The sequence below is a fragment of the Cryptomeria japonica genome, chromosome 9 (assembly GCF_030272615.1).
Source record: "Cryptomeria japonica chromosome 9, Sugi_1.0, whole genome shotgun sequence".
Lineage (NCBI taxonomy): Eukaryota > Viridiplantae > Streptophyta > Pinopsida > Cupressales > Cupressaceae > Cryptomeria > Cryptomeria japonica.
The window spans coordinates 610,078,699-610,097,729 of record NC_081413.1 but is presented as its reverse complement, the minus strand read 5'-3'; the positions used below and the strand labels follow the sequence as shown (position 1 = coordinate 610,097,729).

At 35.2% G+C, this 19,031-nt stretch overlaps 1 protein-coding gene across 8 annotated transcripts; it reads right to left on the bottom strand.

Moving 5' to 3' along the window:
- Window positions 1–680: 680 nt before the first annotated feature.
- Window positions 681–12,372, bottom strand: LOC131038416 (scarecrow-like protein 21). 8 transcript variants are annotated; one of them, XM_057970921.2, is made up of 4 exons: window positions 12,139–12,372; window positions 11,584–11,846; window positions 11,390–11,512; window positions 681–3,206 (listed from the first exon to the last, which is right to left on the bottom strand). In XM_057970921.2, exon 4 carries the CDS (start codon window positions 2,963–2,965, stop codon window positions 989–991), a length of 1,977 nt encoding a protein of 658 aa, XP_057826904.1. In that variant the 5' UTR covers window positions 2,966–3,206; window positions 11,390–11,512; window positions 11,584–11,846; window positions 12,139–12,372; the 3' UTR covers window positions 681–988. The 8 variants fall into 8 exon arrangements, with proteins under 8 accessions (XP_057826904.1, XP_057826851.1, XP_057827042.1 ...); XM_057970868.2 differs by having other exon boundaries at window positions 11,390–11,495; XM_057971059.2 differs by having other exon boundaries at window positions 11,390–11,495; window positions 11,584–11,840.
- Between the last annotated feature and the right edge of the window lie 6,659 nt (window positions 12,373–19,031).

Below are 19,031 nucleotides of genomic sequence, written 5' to 3'. Positions count from 1 at the left end.
TTGTAATTTTATCATGTTAATCAGAATTCTGGTAGCATCTAAGATTCTAACATTCAATATAGGTTTAAATAAGATTATTATAAGTTCAAGTCTCTGCGCTTTCCTTTATACAATTCAGAGCTAACGAAATGTTCAAATGAAGAAATCAGCAAAACCATAAACAAATAATCTAATTTTGCATGCACAACCTGTTTTTCAGTATTTGTAATGCCATCAAATTTGTTAACATCCCTTGTGATTGACCGATTTGTTTTACATGAGGATTGATCTATGACGTGTTCAGAACCCATACAGTATGCTTCTGCTTTAAAAGTTCCAACATGGTTATTACTCATAAAGTCTCAATATCTAAGCCCTCAAATCTATTCTTATTTCCCCACATAGCTCCTATGTTTAGAGAGATTGTGACCTAGCTTTGCCTTTGGATAATTCTAGGTACTGAGACTTTAGGTGTAAATATCTTCAAACTTTGTTGAAATGCATGGTTTAATGCAAACTAAGTTACCAGTTATGCCATGGCGACATTGCTGAGAAAATATTCAATAAAATTTTGGTACAAAATCATTGGCTCGACACATGAAACAAATGCCTGAGAAGTGAGAAGTAAACATGCTTAGTGACAATTGCCAGTGGGTTCAACTGACAATTAGAGCAAGGAAAGCATTAATGGAAATACAAAGTTTTCAGGAAATTTGTAATATCTTTTCGACAAAATAATAGCTAATATCATTTTAAAGATGATTAAAAAATCAAACCTAAACAGCGAAATATTACAGGAGACTTAATTACCAGTTTGGTGATATAAGTCCAATTACATCAACATAATTACAATATTGCCATATATCTGATATCATAACTTTGAGGTTAAGCCACTGTGTGCACCCTGACTAGTCCTTAATCTGCTATGGGTTGTAGTGCTTGAAATGCTACTAAACCTACCACAAAACCCAGAATACGTTTTGCCTATGCCCATTACTTTTGTATGAAACTACTGCCATGCAGTAGATGCGATCAAGGGTCTATCTGACCAACCTAGATAAAGTGTGTTGTCTCTTTCTAAAAGACTATAGTTCTTACAATAATCTTCTAGAAGCAGCTTGATAGTAGAGTTTACAATTGAGCTTAATGGGTAAGGTTTAAACCCAGCCATGCTAAATCTGGACCTCCATTTACCCATCAGTTCATGCCTTTCTACCCTTTCTGCACCTTCACAAGCAATGATATTCACAATGTCACGTGCCAGGCAGTGCTGCTCAACATTGATCCGCTCCTTGCTCTCTCTGGGAAGAGTCACATCGAGAGATTCAAAGATGGCTGTGTAATAGCTTAGAGTCTCCATAAACCTAGGGAAGAACGGTGCAGTGTTAGTGTTAGATTCTTGCTCAACTAATGTAACAACTTTTGGCCTTAGTCCCTTTACCATCCGTAAAATTCGATCCCGATGGTTGCTTGTGTTTACACTTTCATCGGGCAAATGATGCAGCTGAAAAGCAAAATTCACAGCCAATGCATCCCTAGGTCGAACCTCAAGCATATGAACCTGAACATCAGCACCCATCACAGGCACAGCATGAAACTCAAATGGAACTTTGAAAGTCTCAGCAAGCTTTGATAATCTTTTACCAACAAACTCTAACCCTCCACCTCGAGCATACTCTGACATAGGGTCATCCACACCAGTGATATGAACATGAGGTGGGCCCTTTGGCCTTGCAGCAAGGGCTTGGAGGAGTGTAACCCATTGGCTGCCTTGAGCAATCTGAAAATCCACAATGTGCACTCTATCTTCATCTTTGAATGCTTCTGCGATGGCACCATTTGCAGCCATATAACCAAATTTGAAATAAGGGCAAACTTCATAGAGGATTTGCATATATGACAGGAGCTCTGCACTAGCAGGTTCTTTGCACCTTAATGCTTTGTAAATTGTTGCTCCAGAGCAAGCCATCCTTGCCACAAGACCTTCTACCATATATGCACCCAACCTTTCCATTGGATGGCCACTTACTGATACCAGTTGCCTCAATTCTGCAACCCATTTATCAATATTGACTAAGTCATTGTCATCAATGGCTTTTGCACATGCAACAAGGAGTTTTCTTATATCCCCATGTGGGATATCATCTTCTGGCTCTTGCTTTTGTTCTTTTGAGACATTACTCGTATTACAAGACATTGCAAGATCCATCTCATTCTCTATTTCTTCTTTAACGCCATCTTGGGTGTCTAATGATATTTCTACCTGCTCTGCCTTTGCGTAAACAGATAGTGAACTTTGACAATAGCTATCATTTGTGTCATGCATGCTCTCCAGATTCCATTCTGAAAATTCTGAAGACATATTTTCCTCGTAGGTGGATTCAAAATTATCAGGATTGTCACTGTCAGGCCCCATTAATGCTGTCTCTAGTTCCTGCAGCATATATTTCAACTCTGTCTCTGGCTGGTTGCTACTGTAGCCACTTCCAGATGAACCATATTGCTCTCCAGGGGATGGGAAATAATGTACATCAGATGGGTAGGTTTGTGAGGTTTGTGGTGATGCTGGGCTTCCACCCGATGAGCAACTCTGAATAGATGGAGAACTGTAAAATGAGTGCCCAATGCAATATGAGGAAGCTTCGTGAGTTTGTCTTTGAAGTTGAACAGGGCAATTTTCATATAAAGGAGGACTCTGAACTGAACCATCACTTGTGTGATACCTATCACTAATATACAATTCCTGAGTTTGAGTACTCTGAAGCAAGCCACCAGATACAACCTCTTGAGGGCACCTTCTAACACTCATCTTTGGATTTCCATGTACCCAGTCACAGGACACTGAAGGTTGCATAAAAGAAATGTTGTTAGCTGGGCCTGAACCTGAATCTGGTAAGAAAGATCCACAAGCTTTGTTTGGATGCTCAAAATCATGATGGGAATTCTGACTAGAAGTGCCAAGCTCTGACTTCCATTTCATATTCATATCTAAGGATTTTTCTTGAGCAATCCAACTCTCTCTGAAGACTCCAGATATAGCTCTGTAGCTACCTCTAGATATTTGCAGGGGTGGCAATGAAATGCTTTTCAGCTGACTCTGTAGATTGCTCTCTTTTAATGTATTTTCCCCTCTAGTTTTGATCTATTATCTTTCATCAAGGTCATGACAAAGCATGCATAGATCCATACCATCCCTTACTCTGTATTCTCCACCATAAAAGCTTACTCTACAAAGACAAGCAAGTAATAAGTTGTCTTATATTCTGTATAGAAACTTGAAATCACAATATAAATTCTTCCAAGCAGCATCTATTAACCTACAGAAAAAGATAATGCAAGGATTTGCCAGAAACTATTTCCAAACAGATCAATTGGAGCTAATTAGTTTTGTCTTTCTCTACATCCAAAAAAATTACCCACTTTCATCATTAATTCATGCTAAGAAAATGAGCTATCTCAAATAATATTTGATACATAAAATGCACATGGAATGTAACCAACATATTACACACCTTATGAGTCATGTATAAATACAATGCAAAGAGATGTTTATCTTTCTAATCTCAATGTTTCTCAATGAGGTTAGAACCTTATGGATAAGAAAGAGCTATACAAAATTACAATGAAAGACTTGCACCTGACAATGCTTCGGTTGCTCATGCTTACATTTATAATAAGTATTCACGCAGAAAAAGTCCTAGTTTCAATAAAGCCATAATTCAGCTTTATCTTCAAATATCCGAAATAATCTATGGAGTATGTACATGAGAGCTATGTGAAGTGAGTCTATGAACCTCATCATAGATGAAACCCTTTGTGGCAGGAACACTTGATATGTGTAGTATACCTTTATACTAACTTCAGTAAATTGCTAGGGATAGAGCTCTGAAATGAGGTATAAAAAATGTAAGCGTACATGTCATAGACTAAACTATGTCCTTGAAAGAAATCTGGGACAAAATCAACAGGAAGGATTAAAGGCTGAAAGGATCTCTGTAACAGTTGAGGGAAGTACTCAGATTACTTATGTTGGATGAGCCTCAATAGAAGTATACAACAGAAAACCCACAAGCTGTAATTTACATACCATTACTTAACAAAAATCTTCATGCATGATCTTGAATTGACAGAGGTGACCATAGTAAAGTTTTGTTTGTCCATACACACCTTCACTATGCTTATTTCTAGGTGTATGTTGGAATGTTATTCAAAATCATGTGCTGTGGCCCTAATTGCAGATGATTATCATGAATCTGATGTTATCTGAGGGAGGATAATAACTAATAACCAACACAAATGGGTGGTTTGTTGAAGTGTCATTGATGTCAAGTCTAGCCATGTGTTCTTGGCTGTTCGACTGTCTATTTGGTGGCTTTGTGCCAAACTTGGTTCCAGTTTATTTCTTGCCAAATGGACAATTGCAGAATATGTTTTGTTTGTATTTTGTTTCCGGTTGCATAAATGACAGCTGTTGAGTGTGTAGTGCTGGGATGTGCTGGGCTTCTTCATGACTGGAGAATGTTCAGCATTTTTTTGCCTCACAATCATGACTGGAGAATGTTCAGCATTTTTTTTAAGTCCTCTGTCATCTCAGGAGAGAATCTATCAGAAAGGAATTTGAAACGTATTACTCTGTCTGAGTGCTTTCAGATTTCTTAAGTTTTTTTTTTGGAACTCATCTGACTCAACTGGGTATCGAACTTGCTCTGATTTGGCTGTTTTCTTTCTAGTTGTGGCAAATGCATGGTGGAGTTGCTGAGAAAATTTTACTTACTGACCTGACAAAGCAGCATGGTGGTTGTCGCATTATTCATTTTCTAATTAATTGGGCGCTTATTCCTACCTATTCTGAAGCTTGTTTCGTAACTGAAAATGATCTTTAGAAGCTTTGCTCTTACGTGTTAAAAGTGGACTGTATGATTGGCAGGAGATAAAATATTGTTCAAGATGCCGGTTTTATATTTTTTAACAAAGGCATCACATCTCCAGGAGTGTCGTGTTATGCGAAGTCTGTCTAGGTTCGAATTTCCTTTTTCCTCTTTGAAATCCAAAAGGGAAATATTTATTCGATGGTTTTAAGAATGGAAAAATTCGCACAGTTTTTTTTGAAAGTATTCCCTTTTACTTCTAGTAGGTGTGGCTGTTTTTGATATGAGTGTAAAAAGAAAAATAAATTTGAAGAAAGTATAACTATATTTGGGTTGTTCAAAATTTGTCGGCTAAAGTCTGAACGAGTTAGTAAATGCCAAAGAGGATTTTTGCAGGTTAAGGAATGATTGAAATGTAACTGAACTTATTCTGGAAGACTGTAAGAGATACGTAAGGTGTATTTTTTTTTAGATTTTTTTTCTGGATTGATTTTGGATATATGCAGATTGAATGCTAGAGCGGCTGCTGAGCCTTTTCCAGTTCGTAAAAATCAGAAATTCGCTTTGTATGAAATATAGGTTGTGTGGGGTCATCCAGAGTTGAGAGGAGTAGAGGTTGTGGAATACGTGTGTACACGACAAAGGGAATCGGGTTGCCAAAAAAGTGTAGTGGCTGTTTGATGAAATACAACTGTGCTTCTACAGACTGAAATAACTATGTTTTAGTTATGAAGCTAAAAAGGTGCGGTCTTTGAAGAGTTTATTCGAGTGTGAGAAATCTGGTTTTAGGTTGGCTCAATCTTTGAAAAATCTGAATGAAACAGGTGTGGATTCCAGTTAGTCTTATTCTGACCGTGTGTTAACAAGGCAGTATTTTTGTTCCAAGCTGTGTTGGTAATAAAGGTTGAAGACTGCAACATGAACAGTATGCTTTGAAGAATTGCAGAGAACCATGAATGTATTTTAAGTGTTTGAAGTGAAACCTTTATTTCTGAAATTTTCAGACTGAACATTACAGTGAGCTGATTTCTGTATGTGCTGAAGGCTATTTTGCTGCTTGTGAAATTTAAACGGTTTTATACGTCTCTGTATAAAACATTGTTAAAACTATTGTAAATCAAAAATCTGAAAGTTGTACTGGTTGAGTTGGAACTCGTATAGAGATTGGAGTCTCTTTTAGTTGAGTAGGTGCTCAGTGTGGAGTTGGTGCTCCTGTTTGTAACTGGGTTGAAGCCCATTTGGATTAGTGTATACCGTGGTTTTTTACCCTGTTGGGTTTTCCACATGATAAAAATTTATGTGTCTCTGTCTCTCTTGTTACATGCTCTTTATCTTCAGTTTCATTTTTTTAATTGTGCTAAAACACTGATTCACCCCCTCCCCTCTCAGTGTTTTCTATTTGTTTTTCATGGTTGTCATTTCATCTATCATGACTGTATAGCTGGGCCAATAGCTGGAATTTTAATGATAGCCAAGTTCGTTTAGGGGATGACAGTATGAAGAGGTAATGAACCCAATAGCTAATGAGGAATTGATTGGTGATATGCACTTCTTTAAGAGTTGCTCTATACTACAAGCTAGTACATGGAAGTTACTGTTAGATTGGTTCTTTGTAAATATTTAACATAAAGCTTGATGAAAAAAAATGATTTAGGATTTAGAGAGGAATCAGTGCCTGCATATCTACTCAACTACTTTGGGACTGCTAATATTAATAATTTGTTGAAAACTGCCATATGTTAGACCCTCCTCCACCTCTAGGAGTACGAAATATAGCTAAAATATCTCACAATGTCCCTTTCCCAACAAACAACTTCACACAATTATATTTCCTAATAAGACATAAGTAATCCTAGTGGAAGACTCAAGAGTCGAGATCGAGGCTTGTGTGAATGTCAATTTGCCATGGACGTCAATCTCTTTTATGGATTACAATTGCCTGTAAATATATTATTGTTACACATGAGCCAATCAATATTGCATGAGACAAGAAAATGTTGAATGGCCATAACATAGAAATAGACCTGCACTTATGCACAATCCCTTTTGATGGTTAAATGACTCATCTGTCTTGAATTAGCTGACTAACTAGTTAATGGCGCCACTGTTTTCCAGCTATACATGATGTTGCACTTGATGTTTCCCCTGTAAAGCTTTATAGTAAGCCTGACTTTGGAGAGAAAAATCCTTCACTAGGCATGTATTTGTCCCGAGTTCTTATCCAAAGGAATGGCACTGACTAATACAGCATAGAAGGAGCAGAAAATTTAACTAGGAGTTCATAAGAAGTAAAGGGATGAAACCATAACAGCCACAAAAATTGAGTTACAAGCGGTGCCATGTTATAGAATCCAGAGATATTTGTCCTACCTTCATGAAAGACTGATGATATATGCACAAGGTGCATCCAAGGGCGTCCTGACTACTAACATAATATTTCCAAACAGTGGGTAAGAAGTTACAGAGAACCTTAATCAACACTAAAGCAGATTCCACAAAGCTTGTCAAAAGTGCAAAGATACTGACTGATATGATTTCAGGTAAAACAAGATGAAAAATCCTCACCATCAAACACCAGATACTTGCTCAAACAGATCATTCCTGGAATTCTTTTGACACTGAAAATATGATAAGAGAAAAGTTGACCTTATAAGATGTACCCTCTTACCTATCTTGCTGTGACATGGCAGCATCCAAGCATACATGAAACCTTATGCGGTCTTCATCATCAACTTTGTCAGGGTTTCAAACACCTGTAGGCCAAAATCACTAAGGTCCACTGACAAGACCTGATACACCTGAGTGCGAATAGTGTTACAGCATTCTTCTCAAAGAGGATGGAGACCTCCATATGAATTGAGGGGTTCCCCTCGTGGGATGCAATGCAGCACTCGGCAACCCAGATTTGACCATTACATTACAATGCTGTTCAACTCAATTATCAGAAGGCGAAGAGTTACATGGAAGATCAGCAATTTCAACTTCCATAATGTTATTTTAGCCTTCATGGCTTTGTAACATTATTTACATATCTGTATCATCAAATTCCACTGTATAAGGTTGGTCATAGCTTAGACATAGCAATTGAAATAAACATTTATACATCTCTCCCTCAACAGTGTATCACACCTAAAGTAATTAACTTTTTTTCCAGTTCTAATTTCTCTCCCATGCATCTTTCTCTGGTTAATGCTCATCCTTGGATTATTATTAATGTTGCCTCTGCACAAGTAACACGTCTAGATTCTTATAGTTTACACTTTAGAGTGCTAACCCTTCGATGGACCTGGGATCTGGATCAGCATGTTAATTCTTTACCAATTACAGCTCAAGCCCAGGTGCTTTCTTTCCTTGCCTGTGTAGAGAAAAAAATTCCTTGTAACCCTAATTCTCAGTTGGTGTAAATCACTCTTTTCTCTCCAGAAATATAAGATGCACTTCAAAAAAGAAAAGAAATTGCTTCCCTAGGACTTACAACCCTTATTATTGGTGAATTTCCTTCGAGAGTATCCTCTGACTTAGCTGCCACAACTGCAGCATATCTCTTCCATCCAATTCACCCAGGTCTTGCACTTGGCCTTGTCTGATGCAGTACACCACTCTCAGAATTGGATGTGGCATTTTACCCAAGTTAAACAATCAATATCTGTACATATTAACATGTAGCATGTCTAATGAGATTTTGAAATCAAGCCTCCACTATGAAATCCCCAACAATTTACCACTTAAGCTCATCCCACTCAATGGGCCTGGGACTTATTGTTTGAAGCCACTTGAAAAACAAAAATAATACCAAAACTCCAAGATATACACTCTTTTTAAAAAATGTTGTATTTTGGCATTTCTCAATACCATTATACCCCTTTTTTCCTGAAAAAATATCCTATCCTCTATCTCCCACTCCCATCCTTGCCCCTACCCACATCTCCATCTCCCACCGCTATTTCCACATGATAATGATTGGGACTTAACAAATTACCTTACCTTTTTATTTTATATTCAAGATGCTAGCTCTTTGTGAAATATACTAGAATCTAGAATCCATTAAGTATCTAGTAAGTATTAGTTATCAGTTGCATGTTTTGATCTTCCTGGTGAAATGATTGGGTCAGTTACCTTCTCCTTTTGCTCAAACTGATTTGTGGAATCTTAGGATTTGCAATTACTGGCATAACAAACTTATTCAATGACCACGTCTCTTGTGTTTACAATTTTTTAAAAACAGGCCAAATTAGTTATTTTGGTAAATATTTGAATCCATGAGTACTTGCCAACTTTATCCCTACACCAAATTAGAAACCATTTGCTTTTATTGCTAAGAATGGAGTGATAGTTTCTTTGTTAACATTGCAATAATGATACAGGAATCATCATATAAGATGGATGCATAACTCCAGCATTTAAACTACCTTGCCATATTACAAGAACCAATGGATATGGATAGGTCATATCAAATTTCATGCCAAGAAAGATAAACTACATTTCTTCAAGAAACTTATAACAAAAAATTGACAGTGACTTCAAAGGAAAAGAGGATAAACCATAAAAATATAACAACAAAAGAGCCTTCTTCCAAGCAAAAAATTCTTATAATAGCAATGGCATCACATATGTTGGGGGTATGTCACACTAAAATGTTTCTTAAATATATCCATCCCTTCTCAAATATATACAAATCACATTAGTAGCAATGCTTCTGAGAAGAGTAATTAATAAATTTCATTCTCAACGGTCGCAATATGTCCTCCTATCAATTTAAAATTCCAAACCATGCTACCTTACATTCTAATCTGAAGTTTTAACTTCAGACCCTATAAAAGCTTACATACAAGTAGGAAATTTTATAGCATATGATAAAATACCAAACAACAAATAAATAAAATTATAGATGCAATAAAAATAGAAGCAGAAATTCTAAATTTGTAGGTCGAGATGATCCCAAGTGCCTCTATGCTCTCTTTTTTTCTATGCTCCTAAATTTGTATTGAGTCCATGCCAATCCAGAATTCTAAAACTTATTAATGGAGATTTTGAAATATTGAAAGAATTTAATTTCATTATAAATTCTGAATGAGGGACAGTTAGCAATTCCTGGCAAAATGGGCAAGCTAGCATGGGGGGCCGCTGAACTATTGTAGGCTTTGTTTACCATCTTGCAATAGAATAATTGCACCAACATTGTTATCTATGCAGTAGAACAAGAGCCTAGCAGAAATCTAATTTCATTTTTTAGGATCAGCAAAGGCAAGTCAAAGTTCAACAAGTCTAAATATTACAAATTATGCAAAAGGTGATGATACAGAGATCATAAAGTAACCTGACATAGATTGGATCCCACTCAATAGCAAACGACTTAAACTAAGAATACTCAAGTACATGGTATGTTCAGTAAAGTCGTTAACTTTTATCCATAATTAGAATTAATCAGCTGAAATTTGTTCAATTAATGATATATGTTCACTTAATCATTTCTTATTTTCATTATTCAAATGTCTGATACAAACAATGAATTTATCTATACAAATATAATGCTTCATCCGTACATGTTTAAATAATTTGACCAAATTCTCAATGGCAGCACTGCTGTAGACTACAATAGTATTTCAAATCACTTTCAACGCTCCAGACATCTCAAATGCAATCCCTGTTAGACATGGCCTTGTTTATAGTTTCTATTGCTATCCCATGTATGAATGAATTTGGGTTCCATCTTGCAGTGTGTCAGAAACAATGTTATAAACTTCCATCGCTCACTTCTCATTATAGCTCTAAGATTATAGTGGTTATTCATTTATTATCTATAAGTTTTCCGCTTTAGCAGCGAACATACCACAAATCTGATTCCTGGGGAGTTGTAACCCATCATTTCATTGGGCCTAAAATCAAAGATGGATGTGTCGAAGATTAGTTTAGTTTAATAAATTTAACCATAAAGTTCTAATCTAGAGTCCCAAACTCTCCACTATATTAATTAAATAACCCTTACAAGATCTAGGTGATGTTGTGAAACGGTAAAGCAGCTTATCAACACTTCAATGTATCTGATTTTCATTTCACAAATAGCGATACTGCCAAAAATGATAAGGAAGGCACAACGTGTATTTCACAGGCATCCGAAGCAGTTTGGCCCCTTTTAAAGTTCTAATTAATGGATTATTAGATGCAATAAATGTATGCAATTGCTTTAAAAAAGGACTAAAGGTGAAGTTCGTATCAGGAATACTAGCCTTAATAAAATGTAGGCCAACTAGAGATACCCTTGACAATTTGTCGGTGTCAAGCCACACTCAGGGTGACCTCCTGGCAAAGCAATCAACACTGACCCTGATACCAAGTTCAAATGTTTGAACAAGCTAGGCTTCTTAAACAAAACCCACTAGCCCGTAAGGTGAGCTGCCTACAAAGGGGCTGCTTTTTCATTTCAGTAAGAAACTCACAGATTATCTCTAGAACTATGGATTGGGCATTTCCAACAGGCACGACATTCTGTCTGATAAACGAATAAATGTTGTACCACAATGTATTGAAACCTTGACGCTTACCCGCGCTCGTTGAGCCGCGCAGACTGTTCTTGTCACCATTTTCAATTTATCTCCACCCGTTTAAAAGCAACACGGCCCCAGTAATAATTCATTTTGTAGGGACTACCTGGCAATGAAACCCCCCTGTCAATCAATAATGAATCTGTCAATTGCCGGTAAAGGAAAAACAAGACACCAATCTTTTAATCACTTACCTATTGTCAATCCCCAAGTTCTGCCTGGCAAGAAGAATACAGAGCATACCAAATATGTTGCTGTAGCAGCACATTGTCGTCACTTGACATTGACCCAGAAGAAGTGCGTCTATTACCAGAATTATGGAACCATTATAACGCCGCCCATATTTCCACTAACAAATGGCCACTAGTAACAAAAAAAGCTGGAATCTCCATCAATTCTTTGGATTCTGCAACTGCTACCGTTCCTGAATCTCTATTTCAGATTCTTCTGTCTTAAACTAGAATCAACTAAAATCAGTAACAAAGATTGCATAGAAAAAACAGCACCCAAATTCTCAGAGTACTGAACCTATGTTATAAATAGCTCAATATACTATTTTTTCGACTATGATTGATAACAACGGGAACCTAAACCCCAAAAACGCGAAGATAAGTAAAAACCTGTAAGCAAGTTTAACAGAAAGAAATACAGAAGCTCTTCTTGACATGAAAGAAGTGAAAGTACTAAACAAGGATTCAATTGCTAAGGTATCAAGAAGATCTAAGAGGGGGAAAAAACAAATCGCCCACCTGAAATGCTTCTTTCAGTGTTCTTTCCGGAAAGGAAGCCATGGTACAGCATATACCCACAAAAGGATGTACAAAGTACATGAACAGGTAATTTAAGATAATTCCAATTAGCATATTTCCGGTAAGAAAAAAACATGTCATAATCACAGGGAAGATAAAAAGGCAATTTTCAGCCCATGGTTTCCCTATTTGATGCTTAGCATAGATGCAAACAATCTTAGGTTGATCATTATATGCTTATTTAATGAGTTTCAAGAAGACCAGGCTGATTGATTATTGGGTAATCTGAAATTTAAGCATTTGGGAGTAATTGTCGATGCCATGTGTTAGCATGTAAATATAATTTATTCGGTGAAAGATTTGTACCTTCGTGACATCCAAACGTGATATCAAGGATACCTTGACATGACATCTTTTTTAAGAGAATTTTATTTCATATATGAGGATAAAAATCTTGTATGGATTGAATTTTAGATATTTAAAGGAGTTCGAAATTGATTATATTAAAGTTATTTGAATAATTTGAGATTGAGAAATAGAGATATTAGAAGGATTGAATAGCGTGTCTAATATTTGATGTGTTATCAATTTTGATTAATTGAAATGTTGTAATCAAAAATTAGAAATTGGTAAGTGTAAACGAAGCAATGATTAAGAGTTTTTGCCTTACATATAGAGAAAGAATGAAAGTATGAGAAGAGACCATACATAATCGAGTCCTAAGACATTTTGCTTTTGCATGATTCTATCTACTTTTGAATTTCACCTCCATGATTTATAAAACATTTTTTATTATGCTTATATCTACATCTCAAAAGCTAGCAAAGCTAAATAGTGCATTTTGGGGCTACTATATATAGAGAGTGGACTATTGGCTTCCTTGATAGTAATAAATCATGTGGCAAATGTAAAGAATGTCAATGCAATTGAGATTAATATTAGATTGAGACTTAATGCAATTGGAATTAGGCATGAATGTGAATGTTTTGTCTTAATATTTCATGATTAAAATGACCTAGGATGGTGTCCTTAAATACAAGTCATGAACACGCAACTCAAAACCTTAAGGGTGCAAACCTATTCTAGTCTATATGAATAATGTTGTTCAAGTAACAAAAAAATAGGGATGGCATAGTTCAAGGAGGGAGAACCCTATATAATTAGATCGATCATGTTCTACACTAATGGATTAACATATCAAAACTTAAGTTGAACATTGGGGTTAGTTAGTTTGTAAAAAAAATCAAATTGCCTACTAATACCATACATTTACAACATCTATACAAAATGTCATAGAATAAATGGTTAAAATAATAGGGTTCACACATTTATCCTCTACACTAAAATAAAGATTAATATAACTAAAATAACAACATAGTTATTAAACATCAATGTATATAAAAGTATATCTTGATAGAGTTTTAGACAATTTTTAAAATTTTGATGGTTGCATTTGACTCACAAATATTATTTTGTCTATAGCTTTAAAAATGTTGACATGTATATAATACGTTTTTTGTACAATAATATAAATAAGGTCTCCCTAGAACCTAATTCCTACTATTTTTAATTAAAGGTAAAAGTTGATTTTGAAAGGGTATCCACTTTTGTACAAATAAAAAAACAAAGATAGCTAAACAATAACAAAATTATAACATTATAATCTCAACAAAAATGGCACTATCAATACTAATAAGAAGGCCAAAGAGGAATGTCAACAAAACATCCTTCGATCTAAAAAAAGAGAACCTTGTAAAATATAAGTTGATTAAGTTCCATAGAAATTTCCCATTCATCTTGGAGGAAGCCAAGATGCTTTTCTATAAACTATGTCCTACTCATCATTAATCCTTGTATCCTTTAACTTGTGGTTTTTGGTTTTCAAACTAGAGCCACCATGCCTCATGGTAGAGAAAGTTGTCATTAAATCATGTAACACTTTGATGTTGTTAACACTATTTATTATAGTGGGCTTTCTTATGTCAGCAAGCAACCTTCATTGAAATGGCCTTAATTTCTTACATAATTTTTCATTGATGTCAACTTTTGATCCTACATAGTAATCTCAATTTTCAATATATTTATTTCCTTCATGGCCTTCCAATGCTTGAAGTTCAACTTCTCCTTCTCCATCAAAATGAGAACCTCACCCTCAAATATCTTGGACAATAATGATGTTTTTAAATTCATTATGTTGAATTCAAGAAAAAATTATACAGGAATTTTTATGCTAGATCATGGCTTCATTATGCACACAAATATACTTGTTTGCCAACATATTTACAATGGATGCAAGTACCTCTAAAGAAGATATAAGGTGAGTAATGTCAACATCAACAAATAAAGGATGAGGGAAAATATAATGTCCCCAATTCTTTTAAGTAATTTATTTTTTGTATTCTCTAGATGCTTAAAAATTGAAATAATATGAATTGTAACTAATTAGTTAACTATAATGGCTAGAACAATGAAAAACGAATTGGAAACATTATGTAAATCTCATGATTCTAATTTCATTTGTTCATAGTAGTTGAAAGAGTACATTTATTTATTGACATATAAAACTAAAAATATAAATCTCAAAGTTACAACTAGTTTTCTATCAAACTTCACACACAATAAATTTGATGTATATGTTAGTTAAGGAATATTGTGACAATTGGATCGAATCCTTGAAATGATGATGGGTTGGTGGTGAATAGACCTAACAACAGTAGAGATGCAACTCCCTTCTATTGAAATTTATCATTAAATAGTGTTTTAATATTCATGTAATCCTCTATTATATGGCTACAACTAGCGTTGTGTGGTGGCAATAGACACCTCATGACATGTAATTGAGTGTTACCACAATAGTGTGACCCACTTTTGGGACATCCTTATTTTTTTCTGAAATCACATATTTTTAAGAAATTATAATTATTTAAGTCTTGAGGGGTTTTCATATGAAGGGTTTTAATTCAAAAGGGTTGAATCAAACCCCCTTCAATAGAACCCCTCTAGTCTTAAATGATGCCCCCAGTGGATTCTCCTTTGCACCTATCAAAATGTTGATAAAAATCACTTTTAATTTATCTTTTAGGGGGATCAAATTAAATAATTTAAAAATTATTTTTTTAAAGTATGTAGCCCTTATTATAAGATTTTCAAAAATTATAATTTTGAGTACTTTTCATTTGTTTATTATATTATTTTTTAATTTCTTGTGAATGTAGTTTTTTCATCAAACATCAAGGTCATTGTTTCATACACACAAAAATATGGAAACAGAGAAAAAAATCTAAAAGATAACTATCTTATAGGTATTGATTTTCTTATTTCAACAAAGAACTTAATTTGAATCAATGCAAAAATAGTTATGCGGTTTGGAAATAACCTATGTTTGAATTATAACTAATTGCATTTCAAAAAGATAAAAAAAAAAAAGGTTGCAATGGAAAATTGTGAAAAAATACTCATGCCAATAAGTGGGACACACTATTGTAGGTTGACATAATCCTTAATGTATGATTTTGGCACAATTTGTGAAGATTTAGATAGGCACATATTTATTTGCCCAAGTGTGATCATTCAAGTGTGATTAGGTGTCTTTCCTTAGTGATGTGTATGTAACTCACAAGGGTTGTGGTTAGAGTGATCAAGGGTAGGCAACCAAATGATGGAGTGTATCTCTTAATCAAACCTTTATAGTACTTTTGGCCATCTCAACAATGCAATGTAATTCAAAAAAATGGTGTACCTTTGATATAATGTTGTAAATGTTGATCGTCTTAATCTAAAATAATACACAAATCTCCATTTCAATCTACTATTAATTTTTTTGTGGAATTACTAATGTTAGAGGCAATGGTTTTTATCCTCGCCTTCAAAGGAGATCTAAGAGGGTGTAATGCCCCTCCCTCAATCAAACTCTGTTTAACCTAGTTTGACTTTGGTTGACTTCTCCTATTGTTTATGTGACTGGGTGATATTCTCTAATGTAATGAATTTTATCGTGATTCTAGGATATGTTGTTGGTTATGCATTTTATCTCTATGGATGCTTAGATGTTAGATTATATGATTAAGTACTAACCTTGGACTTACTTATCGACTTTATGTATATATATTGTGTTTGTTTTATTGTATGGGTTCAAGTCTGTATGGGGTGCGAGGGGATGATCTTCCGTCACCTACTCTGAGGGGACACAGAATGTCACGACTATCCTCCACCGATGCGCCTATTCATGTTAGATGTATATATATGCATTTTTCTCTATGATGCAGCTGCAGGTACCAAGCATCAACTCCACCTGAATCTTCGGGTCTGAACGTGCTCTATTACCCAATGGTAAAGTGGAAATTCAGAGTTATCAGTCAGACCTCATTGTACCATCGTTCCTATGGAATGAGACCTGTGTCAGGTAACCTTATTGTGTTGATCATCTGGTCTCGTCAGTTGGTAACCTTGTTAGCCCTCGTGTTGTGTTGGTTGTTGTGTATTGTTCGAGTGTTTGGATCACGAGTCTATTTAATATTGATTTCTAGATAGGGGTTAGCTTATTATTTAACTATGTATTTGAGAATTTATGTTGATCTAATTAATCAATAAATTAAAAATTGTTGCATCGACCTATTAATTAAATTGTGGAGCAAGCGGATTTGAATTAGTTATCTTTTGGGAGGGATCATTTAAATAAAGCATTAAATATTTATCTTGTAATTTAATTGTGCTATTGGTAGAAATCTAGTTATAAATAATTAACAATAATTTTAATGAGAAATTAGTTATTTGAATTCTAGTGTGCTTTTGGAAATTAATTCAAAAAGGAAAATAACATTTATTTATTTTAATTCAAAATTTCTTGTGTGGGGAGTTACAAAAATAAATTAATTAATGAAAATTAATTGGAGAAAATCTTGGCATGAAAATTTATCGTGGGGGTTACAATTTGTAAAGGGAAATTATTATTATTAACTTGCTTTTGGGGGAAAAAGGGAGGCTTGCCGTGCAGTTTTCTCTGCAAAATGTATTTCTCTGGTTATGGGGGTTTTCAAAGAAATTTGGGGAAAAATCCGTTGAAGAAGAAATTAGCAAATGAGCGTGATAGATTTCATTGAAGCTTCTGGGTTTGTGTGCCTAGCCGAGGATCTCTTGGGAATTTTTAGCTTCCTCCTCTGTATTGTTTTCCTGATAGCGAATAAGGTAGGTTTTTAATCCTCTTCTTCTCGTGCATGTTAAAATTTTGTCATAATTTGAACTTGAAACGAGAAAATATAATGGATTGTATGTTAAATGGGGTTTTTGGGTTATTGAGATTTATCTGGGATTTGGATTAAAGTAAATGTATATTGTGAAATCTAGAATTATATTATTTTTTTGAAATCTTGGGGGTTTATGGATTTCCAAATGATAACTTCGGGTTTAAGTTTAATTCTGGGAGAGATTCAATTTGTGATCTTGTTTTGGATTCTTGAATGTTCTTCGTTTAAAAAAAGATTTCTTCTAAATTTGGGGATTAGATCTTATTTTGGGAGAATCTGTGCATTGGACTTATGATTTTGAAAAGTGAAAATTTATCTTCCTAGGTATGTTTCTGTGAATCTGAATTTCTGGGGATTTAAAAAAAATATATCTTCTTCCTATAAAAACTTATGTGAAATCTTTGTTCGGTAAATTAGTTGTTTATATATATATAATTATTTATGCTTTCGAAAATATTAATCTGTGATTTTTTATTTTTTTTAGGAGGCCCAGTTTCTATTGTTTGGGATACTATGGGCACCAATGGTGGTGGGAGAACCCCCACCCACCGTGGGCACCCACGGTGGTGGGAACCCCCACCCATCGTGGCACCCAAGGTGGTGGGAGAACCCACCCATCGTGGGCTTGCCCACAATGGTGGGATCTCCACCACCACTGTGGGTGTCCACGATGGTAAACCCCTACTCGGCACCAATTTCATTTGCCTGCAAAAATATAAAAGAATAAGTTTGTATATTGAACCCACAAAATATCAATCAAGAAATATTTATTTTTACACAACTTTTAAAATAATGTCAAACTGCTTCTTTTATATTTTTGCAGGCAAATGAAATCGGTGCCAAGTAGGGGTTTACCATCGTGGATCCCCACACTAGTGGTGGATATCCCACCACTGTGGGCAAGCCCACGGCGGGTGGGTTCTCCCACCAGCTTGGGTGCCACAATGGGTGGGGTTTACCACCACTGTGGGTGCCCACGGTGGGTGGGGAATTATCCCACCACCATGGGTGCCCACGGTACCCCAAACAATGGATCTCAGGCTTCTTAAAAAAATAATCGCAAATTAATATTTTTGAAAGCATAAATAATTATATATGTATATAAACAACTAATTTATCAAAGAAAGATTTCACCCAAGGTGGTGGGAGAACCCACCCGCCGTGGACAAACCCTGGGAGAACCCACCACCACCATGGGATTCCACGGTGGTAAACCCCTACTTGGCACCGATTTCATTTGCCTGCAAAAATATAAAAGAAGCAGTTTGACATTATTTTAAAAGTTGTGTAAAAATAAATATTTCTTGATTGATATTTTGTGGGTTCAATATACAAACTTATTCTTTTATATTTTTGCAGGCAAATGAAATCGGTGCTGAGTAGGGGTTTACCAACGTGGACCCCCACAGTGGTGGTGGAGATCCCACCACCATGGGCAAGCCCACGACGGGTGGGTTATATATATCGAACCCACAAAATATCAATCAAGAAATATTTATTTTTACACAACTTTTAAAATAATGTCAAACTGCTTCCACGGTGGTGGTGGAGATCCCACTATATATATATATATATATATATATATATATATATCAATTCATTATTTTATTATTATAAATACTTTTGTATATGTAATTTGTTGATTGTCAA